The sequence below is a fragment of the Gossypium raimondii genome, chromosome 8 (genome assembly GCF_025698545.1).
Source record: "Gossypium raimondii isolate GPD5lz chromosome 8, ASM2569854v1, whole genome shotgun sequence".
In the NCBI taxonomy this organism is placed as follows: Eukaryota; Viridiplantae; Streptophyta; class Magnoliopsida; order Malvales; family Malvaceae; genus Gossypium; species Gossypium raimondii.
This window is the reverse complement of record NC_068572.1, coordinates 56,369,501-56,379,433: the sequence shown is the minus strand read 5'-3', so window position 1 is coordinate 56,379,433 and position 9,933 is coordinate 56,369,501. Positions and strand designations below refer to the sequence as shown.

General features: G+C 36.4%; 2 protein-coding genes across 2 annotated transcripts; both read right to left on the bottom strand.

Moving 5' to 3' along the window:
* Positions 1 to 616: 616 nt before the first annotated feature.
* Positions 617 to 5,404, bottom strand: LOC105792354 (probable LRR receptor-like serine/threonine-protein kinase At5g48740). The gene is made up of 15 exons (XM_052634673.1): positions 5,190 to 5,404; positions 4,192 to 4,738; positions 3,540 to 4,109; positions 3,386 to 3,454; positions 3,236 to 3,304; positions 3,086 to 3,154; positions 2,930 to 3,001; positions 2,747 to 2,815; positions 2,440 to 2,666; positions 2,154 to 2,359; positions 1,831 to 1,957; positions 1,687 to 1,755; positions 1,283 to 1,472; positions 1,075 to 1,207; positions 617 to 991 (listed from the first exon to the last, which is right to left on the bottom strand). Exons 1-15 carry the CDS (start codon positions 5,281 to 5,283, stop codon positions 773 to 775), a joined length of 2,730 nt encoding a protein of 909 aa, XP_052490633.1. The 5' UTR covers positions 5,284 to 5,404; the 3' UTR covers positions 617 to 772.
* Positions 5,405 to 6,874: 1,470 nt separating this feature from the next.
* LOC105792351 (receptor-like protein EIX2) lies at positions 6,875 to 9,913 on the bottom strand. The gene is made up of 3 exons (XM_052634892.1): positions 9,902 to 9,913; positions 7,142 to 9,756; positions 6,875 to 7,091 (listed from the first exon to the last, which is right to left on the bottom strand). The coding sequence occupies exons 1-3, from the start codon at positions 9,911 to 9,913 to the stop codon at positions 6,875 to 6,877; spliced, it is 2,844 nt and encodes a 947-aa protein (XP_052490852.1).
* Between the last annotated feature and the right edge of the window lie 20 nt (positions 9,914 to 9,933).

The window sequence follows — 9,933 nt, the reverse complement described above, 5'->3', positions numbered from 1 at the left end:
GTGCCGAACTTAGGGGTATTAAGGTTTTATTTAGTGTTTTAGCTATGTGTTTACGCGTTGGTATGGTTCCTATAATTACAAAGTTATCACGTTCATATGTATCCTATAAATGTATTACTTTAGTTTTTCTTGTTTTCAAAATTTTTATATACAATTTATGTTTATTTGACTGTTGTTTTTATGTTATGTAAATTATGTACATAAAATTTCAAATAAATTAAGTCATTAATTATTTGTTTGATGAAAAAGTTTTTAACTGTTAATGATATAGATTTTGGATCGATTTTGGAACCGTGTAAGATGAATGTGGATCTTGTGATTAGATTGTTAAAAAATTAATCGTATATGAACTGTCAAATTGAAGTCCAACCTTGAGGTAAAAAGGACCTAATCAAGGTTATACTACTGTCGTCGTTTTTGTTCTGGTATTGGTTCTAGCATGTTACAGGATATTATTTCGGGTTTATTGATTTTCTAAAAAATATTTCCATATATTATATATAGACATACATAAAAATATGTTTATATGCAAAAGAAAAAAAAAGAACTATTATTTGCTTGCAATTGACAAAACAGATAAAAATATACTCTTGTAACTCGTAAGTATACCCTGAGATAAACCTCATGCAATGCTCAATAACTTAATGTTCATTTCTCTGAAATAAAGGCCTCGTCTTGAAACAATTATGCCTCTCCTAGCCAAAAACCAAATCTTCTTGTAACATCATCAGTAGGAAAAGAATATATATTTTTGATTTCATATGTGCTAGTTTTAACCTGAGTGTCCCAAAGATGCAAGATATGAGAGCTGGATACTGTATGCATCTTTCAGCTCTGCTAAAACCTCTGCAATGGTTGGTCTCAAGGATGCATCTCTATCGACGGATTTTACAGCGACTAAGGCTGCTCTTCTCATGCTTTCCGCCTCGAAGGTTCCCTTTAAGCTATCATCTACTATCTCAAATGCACTTGCCTGTAAGTAGGGCTTTGCCTGCAATGAAACCAAGTATGAACCAGTTTTTAAGAGCTAAGAACTAAAATATAGGTTTAATGTTATCGAACTCGGTTACCTACCCATAGCACTAAATTGAAGGAATCCGGGGATCCGGAGTGATTCAGTGGTTCTCTTCCACATATGAGCTCCAAAAGAACAACACCGAAACTGTATACATCACTTTTCTCAGTCAGCTGTTTAGTGGAATAGTACCTGCAGGTAAAATGGCATACATCAACGGTCTGGTGCAGTGAAGGCATTAACTTAATGAGATCAACTAAGGCTTACTCAGGATCTAGATAGCCTGCAGTGCCTTTGACAGCGGTTGTGACATGAGTTGCGTCGGATTGAGTTACTTGCTTAGAGAGGCCAAAATCACAGACCTTGGCATTCATTTGAGCGTCCAAAAGGATGTTACTGCACTTGACATCGCGGTGTATTATTCTTGGATCGCTCCCGTTATGCAAGTAGTCCAGCCCTTCAAAAAGAAACAGATATAAAATGTGAAAATCTGTCATTGTGGTAAACAAGAAGATTATGCATCAAATATTAATCCCCAGAAAGGGTTGCTTCTATGTTAGGATCTTATAATCATTATGTTCGAAGAAAAAATTGTTAACATATGCAGGTACGGAAAGTTCGAACCAGAAAACATGAAATTTTCCCATTGCTAAACAGAATACCAGACTTACCTTTTGCAGCATCAACAGCTATTTTCAGTCTCCGAACCCAGCTTAAAGAAAACTTTTGACTATTTGGACCTGAAAACAAAACATCAAGGTTGAACCAGGGCGTATTTTAGCATGTGAGGAACAGATTTATCCTTCCAAACATACCATGTAAGTAATCAGCCAGTGATCCACCAGGTAGATACTCATACACTAGTATCTGCTTCTTTGATTCATAACAAAATCCTTCCAAGCATACAAGATTTTGATGTCGAATTTTCGATAACAGATGAACCTGCAGGCATTCCCATATGCATGGAGAGGCATTTCAGTCAAATTGAAATACCCCTAAAGATTATCATTAAGCAATGGTCTAGATGATTGTATAGAGTCTTCAGTCAAGTTCTTCAATAGAATGGCTAGAAAATCACTGAGCTCACATTGAATTATGTGTTAGGCAAGGAAACTGGAGAGAAGGTTAGATGATAAACCTCGTTAATAAAAGAGTCGGCACCCAATTGAGTTCGATCAGATCGCACTTTTACTGCTACCAGTTTGCCATCTGATAGCTTTCCAAGGTAAACAGATCCGAAACCACCTTTGCCTATGACTTCCTTAAAGTTGTTTGTAGCTGCTTTTATTTCTTTGTAAGAAAATATTCTTGCAGCATTCCAGTTTCGCATATCAATAGGTGCACCTGAATACGAGAAAGATGTGCATATATGAATCGTGTTGTCAATTTTCACAGTAACAATGATGTAAACAACTATCGCATACTTGTAGTATCTGCGGCTTCAGTTTCCCGTTTATTTATATACAAAAATACTGAACGAGAAATGAGGAGTAGAGCAAATACGGCTCCTCCAGCTGCTCCGAGTATAATGGCTAAACGCGTATGTGGAGTGTGCTTCCTATTTGTAATAACAGTAACTTTTGGTGTCTCATTCGATGTGGCTTCGTTGCATGCCATTGTTGAAAAGGAAAGGCATAAATTCCCTAATGTTCTGCGCCAATGTTGATTCCATCCAGAAACATGAATACGAATATCTCGAGATAGAATAAAACAAGAACATCAGTGCCATACCTAACTTCCAAGCTTTCTCTGTTCAAAGATGGGGGTAGGGTGCCTTGCAGTTTATTATTCTCCAGGTTCCTGAAGAACGAAAGAACACAGTTTTTCATCCATTGAAACACTTTGAGGCAATGAGGGAGAAACCACATTTTCGGTTCTTCACCAGTTGGTACGGTTTTTATAAAAGTCACTTACAGCAAATGTAGATTCTCCAACTCTCCCAAGCTGGCTGGTACTATTCCCTGTAAACTGTTATTATGCAAGTCCCTGCATGTAGAAAAATAACAATGATGCAGTATTAATACTATCAATAACAGTTTCAATGAATAATTAGAGAAGATTACAACTTACAAAATTTTAAGGTTAACCAAGCTGTCTAAATCAGAACCAAAGGATGTTAACTGATTGAAACTCAGGTTCCTGAGAATTTAGGGAAGATATATTATTAGTCTCTGCTACATGAAGATATTAATGAAAGGTGAATGCTTTGACCGGAATTACAATTTCTCGAGGTATTGCAGGCTGTCCAGATTTTCTATTGCTCCTGAAAGTGATGTGTTATGCAAATCCCTGAAAGAGAATGAGATATTTATATAGAGGATGCGATAGGCTCATAATATTAAGAGTTAAAAGACAGATGAAGACATTTACAGTATTTTAAGATCCAGCAAGTCACCAAATGTTGGACTAATTGATCTCAAGTTGGTGTCTGAAAGGTCCCTAAGAGAAAAATGATAAATCCATACAAGTAGTTAGCCGAGGTAGAATACGAAATTTGTAAGCTACAGTTTACTTTGGTACATACAATGATGTCACTGTACTTCCTTCACATTCAATATGATTCCATGGAGTTGGTAAGCATGGATCATCTTGCCATCCGAGATCGAAACCAGTAGACTGCTCGATAACTTGAAGTGCTGAAACTGTAGTTGAAGAAGCCTCTGGTGGAATATCAACAATTTCATAGACCTCAAATGCACTGATTTGAGGGTAGAATCTGATTCTCCTAAATGCAATATCCAGACTTGTGATTCGCTTTTGTGTGAAATATAGAGTACTGGTTTCTGAGGTTGTTATAGTGAAATTGGATTGCTGAACGACCCCATTGATTAATATATCGAAAGAAGCAGAAACTGGAAGAATGTCTGCAAAATAGAGGACAATATAGTAGTCCCCGAATGTATCTAGAGGTAGGTTGTAATGTAAGAAGTCGTCCCGAGCCAGAACTCTAGCAGTCTGCAACACATCCAAAGGAGGGCTCTCCTTTAGGCTTGATAAATTCAAGCCAAGAGGAATGTGGAAGGCTGGTGAGAGATGAGCTGGTGTGTAACTTCGATCAGCATCCCAAATGCGGTCAAACGGATCTGCAGGGTACCTGTTTTAACCGAATTTAATAGTAAAACATCCTAACAGAAGACAGCAGCCATAGATGGTGAAAGGTTGGTAAACATACTTACCTCAATGATCCATTGGTATAACCACTATTGATTCGATACCGCTTACGAAGTGACTTATTTGAGAAACCTCCCATGCCACTACGGTAAGCCCCTCGAGGAAGTGGTCGAACTTCAAGAGAAGAAATAACTGGCGATCCACTGCTCGGAATAGCATTCAAACAAAATGACAGTGTGGCCTTACTCACTGGCCATATGAATTCTTCAATCCAAGGATCTTTGTTAGTTAAGTTCACAGTACTAGTTATAGCTGTCCCAAGAGAAACTAAGAAAGCTGGAGGTTTCCAATGTCTATCATAGTTCTTATACATAAATTGAGCTCTCACAAGAACCATGGATGATGTATTTTCCACTGGTAATTTATAGCAATTACGACGTTGAGATTCGGGGAAAAACCGAAGTGGAACATTTGATGAATAAGTACCAGAATCCTCAACATAGTTAATGGTAGTTATATTGCCTGTGTTTATGTATGTATCATCTGAGACCCATGTTATATTAGATGAATCAACATAATTCCTTGCTCCACCACATGATAAGCTCAAGAAACCTGTCACATAGCAAACCAAATGTAAAGAACACGACACAAATTCCTCAAATCCAAAGCCTGAGTTGGACCATTCTGTTTCCATCAAAGCTTTAAAAACAAAAATGAAGGTAAAAGTACCATGGAGGTCTTGTACTAAAATTCAGATTATATTTTGTCTTTTTTATTAACAAAATGAACAAATTAATTTCTGTACATTAGATCAAAGAGTAAAAAGATTCATTATGCTAAAAGTTTCATCCATTTCTACTATTAAAAGCTGATGTAATGTGTCTCTTTCAGATGTGCATAGACATTTTTAAGTGTAGAAATGGACGAGGGGATTGATTTGCTATTTGATCTATGAACTTTTTCCCAAAAATGAACAAAGGCTATAGCTAAACATAAAAGGTGGGAAACTTGGATAAAACAGCTACACATTTACACAAACATGAAAAGAGCAAATTACACATACCATCTTGCTCACAGAAAACAACACCCAAAAAGCCAAAGAACAAAAACAAGGTGACCCAGAAGCAGTTCAAGGCCATAGAATCTGCTAACAACATGAAATGAACATAATTTGAGTAAAAACAGAGCAGGCTCCCTTAAATCCTTAATAAGAGTAATTATCAAGTTTGCATCATTGGGGGGGTGTAAAAGTTATAAGAGAGAAGGTAATTGAGTAAAAAGGAGTGCAAGTAATGGGAGAATTAAAGAGAAAGATAATGATGATTAAAGGGTACCAAGAAACCAAGAGTGGCATTCATTATTAAGGTTGTGGCTCGATGATGATTGTTTTTCTATGATATATGGCCTTATCTAACACCACTAGTACCACCATTGATGCTATTGTAGCACTGTGGCAGTAGTTGAAAAGCAGCTCAAAGGGGTAGAATAAAAATGGTCACTTCCTTAGTGGACCAAAGGTCGTTGAAAGTACAACATAAAGTGGAAGCCATGAAAATGATGCTTGTTAACGAACTCCCATTATATCTGCTTTAGCTTTCAGTATATTTCTTCTGGTTTGATCATTGTTCTTTAAAAAGGACATTCAGGCCAAATAGGGCTAATCGCACCAGAGCCCCCAAACTATGATCAAAACTTCAAATTAGTTACAAAACTTTAAAATGTTCTAATTAAGTACTCAAAGTATCAATATCGTGCCAAATAAATTTTTCTATACATGTTAAATGTTAAATTAGATTTGACGTGAAACATATTTAAAACATGTCTTATTGCATATGACGTAATAAAAAATCTCCTAAAATTTAATATCATTGCCTATTTTATTTAAGCATGTCAATTTTAAGTTATCCATTCAATAAGTTATATTTTATAAATCGACATTTAACACGAAATTGATGTTAAGCTAATGAAAAGTCTAATTGATACGATATTGATACTCAATTGACTTTCTAAATAGTGTTTACTTAAGATGTGTTTGGAATTATAGAATAATTGGATGAAATTAAGTGAAATACTATTTTCGTAATCGCACTCTCTTATAATTAAAAAATTATAATTTCTTAAATTTATTTAAATAATAAAATTTAATTAAATTGTAAGTTTTGATATTATAAATTGTAATAGTATAATTATATAATTTTAAGTACTTCAAACAATGATGTTTCGAGGGCTCCACCTTTGCTTGAAGATTAATTCTCACTTTAAAAGGTCATTTATTACTCGTATAGATAGTGAATTTCCTTTATTTTCAATTAGAATCAGTAATAAATGATTCAAGTTATCATTTTATCTTTATTATTATTTTTTTAAAAACTTGGCAATAAATGTTTGGTGGAATTTTATTTCTTAGTAATTCTAGGAAAGCAAGTGGATAATAACTTTGTGGGGTGTGCCTCGTATCGGAAATGTTGGGGCGACACAACGAATATGCATGAGATGTCACGACGATGCAAAGTATTTTTTGTATGTAAACAGCTGTAATTTTTTGGGTTTTTTTGATATTGTGCATTTAGTACATTTAGAGTTATTGTATTTAAACACTCTCTTACATAAATCTTATTTTTAATCGAAACCGTTAATTGGGATCTAAAATCATTTGCTGATTACCTGATTTTCAATCTCACTTAACATCAAAATATTCCTTGTTGGTACATCAACAGAATAGCACAAACAATTATTATTAATCCAAGCTTACACAACAATGGTAAAATTGTAAATAAATCCAAGCAGGCAGACCCCAATAAACAACCGAAAAATGGACAGCATTTTATATCTCACTCTTTCAATCCAAGTTTGCGTTGCAACTTCACCACCATCAGTGCCATTCTTAATCTGATCCACTCCCTTAACTTGTTCACCAACTGAAAATATTTGTGTCTCCATGATCAACCAAGTATCCCCCAAAATCCTACAAGAAATCCAGTAGTCATCCCAATAAAAAACCATAGGGGCTCAAACAATCCTTCATCACCTTCACTGCTTCTTTCAATACCGCCATTGTTAGGCACCTTTGGTGGCTCATCTTCAGGACATTTTCGTAATGGTTCTCCGCACAGTCTCAAATTCCCTGAATATGAAATAGCATTGAAACTCTGCAACTGAGTGCTTGAAGGAATTTTTCCGGACAATTTGTTGTTCGACAAATCCAAAACGCTGAGAAAAGATAATTCGGACATGCTTTCCGGGATTTCACCAGACAGATTATTTGTGGACAAATCGAGTGAATCCAAGGATTTCAATTGGCCAATCTCCCTAATTATGCTTCCCCTCAACATGTTTCTTGAAAGATTCAGATTTATCAACCCTTGCAAACTTGCTAGTTCTCGAGGTATTTCCCCACTTAATTTGTTGCATGACAAGTCAATACTCTTTAACAATCCAAGTGTGTTGCCATATTCTCGTTCAAAACCTTTCCATACAACTAACAAATGCTCATCAAAGTCCTCCCCTATACCACCAGAAAAATCCATGGCATAACCTATCCCCATTATAGAGATAGTTTCCATAGAACTTCCAAAGTGAGCCATGGCTGTCAAATAGTTTAGGCATGAAGGAATGTCTCCTGATATGTTGTTGAGAGAAAGATCTAATACTTGAAGAAACTGTTGGCGACATAGAGTTGAAGGTATGTTGCCATGAAACTCATTTGATCGTAGACGAAGAACAATCAACCTATCGAGTCTTTCTCCTATCCATGGTGGAATGATTCCAGTCAATTTGTTGTCTCCCAAATCCAGAAGTTGCAATGCAGTACAATTTTTTAGTGAGTGTGGTATTTCACCATACAAACTTGTGTTCCTTAAGCGCAATGACTTCAAATTTTGTAGTGAGCCCAAAGAATTAGGGATTACTCCCAACAAATTATTGTTCTCCAAATTGATTGCTGTTAAGCTCTTGTACTTGTTCCAACAATCAGGAATCCCACCCACTAACAAATTGTAAGAGAGGTCAAGATAACTCAAACCATTATTCATCCTCATGCACAACAATGACAAAGGTCCACTGAACATGTTGATGGATAGATCCAAAACCCCTGAATTAAACAAAAAAGGAGGTATAGAACCATGAAAAAGATTTGATCTCAAAACTATAAAAGGGGAATCATCAAATTCTAGTTGCAGATTTGGAATACTCCCACTGATTTTGTTGAAGGAAAGGTTCAAAAACATAAGTCCTGAAGGCAGATTCCAAAACCAGTTGGGCATGTTGCCTGAAATGTTGTTGTCAGAAATATCCATAACGGAGAAATTAGTTTGCCATCGAAGCCAACTCGGAAATTGTGGACCAAGCTTACATGAACGCATGTCAATATAATCCAGATGAAATGGAGGGATCCAATCAGAGCTAAGATTAAAAGACAAAGAATTAAAGGATATGGACAGTTCTTTCAATTTGGTAAGATTAAACAGGTGAACTTCGCAAAAGACACCATGTAAAGAGTTGGAGGAAACATCCAAGAGCTCAAGTTGAGACATTTTCCCGATGTTGACTGGAAGAGGCCCCTCAAGTTGGTTTCCTGAAAGAGATAATTTTCTCAATGATGATAATATTGAAAGATCAGGCAATGCTCCAGTCAGTCGATTCCCGGCCAAAGCCAAAGCTTCTAGAGAATCCTTGGCACACCCTAAGTTTTTGACAACAACCCCGAGAGATCCGCTGAGCTTGTTATCCCTTAAGTCCAACTCTTTTAAATTGCAGATATTCCCCAAGAACTTTGGTATTCCACCTTCAAGATTATTTCCTCTTAAATTAATGCGTTGGAGAGCTGGCATGTTGTCAAAAGAGAGTGAGATTGAACTCGATAAGTAATCATCAGAGAAATCGAGTTCAACAAACTTTTGACTCAGATTCAGCAACAGAGGAAATGTTGAAGGTTGCAAAGTAGATGATGTCAGGTGAAGAACAGATAAAGAATTTGAAGAATTAAAATGGGAAAGAGATGAAGGATCAACCTCTGGAAAATCACACAAGTCAAAGTGTAGTAGTGAGAGGGAAGGATGAGATTGAATAACTTGGAGCCAGTTTGTAGCTTTTGTAAAATTGGTGGAACCGATTTTCAGTGATTTCAAAGAAGAAAGATGAGAAAGCCATTCAAGGTTGTCGGATTTCAATGAATGAAGGTAAAAAAGATCAGGAACAAGATCAAGATAAAGCAGCCTAGAAAGATTCCCAAGCTGGTGAGGAATGATCCCAGTGAGAGGGTTGTATGAGAGATCTAGGTAAGTGAGCTCTGAAAGTGAACCAATGAAGTCTGGGATTTTATGAAAGCTATTAAAAGAGAGGTCCAAGTGACTCAAGTGCTTTAACTCAAGCAAGGAATACCCGATCTCGCCTGTAGTAAACATCCAGTAGAGGTCCAGCTTGACAACATGGCCGGTTGAGTTGTCGCAACCAACACCTATCCAATTGCAACACTCTTCTTCTTCACTTGTCCATGAAACCAGGTGGTTTGCCACAACGGTAAGACCTTTCTTGAAATCAAGGAGAGCTCTTCTCTCGGCTGCAATGCACCTCACACTCCTTGGAAAATTGTACTCAATTAGGACTTCTAGATTTGGGAGAAAACAAATTGACTGGAATCATTCAACCATGGATAGGAGAAAGACTCGATGGGTTGATTGTTCTTCGTCTAAGATCAAATGAGTTTCATGGCAACATACCTTCAACTCTATGTCGCCTACTGTTTCTTCAAGTATTGGATCTTTCTCTCAACAATACATCAGGAGTCATTCCTTCGTGCCTCAACAAGT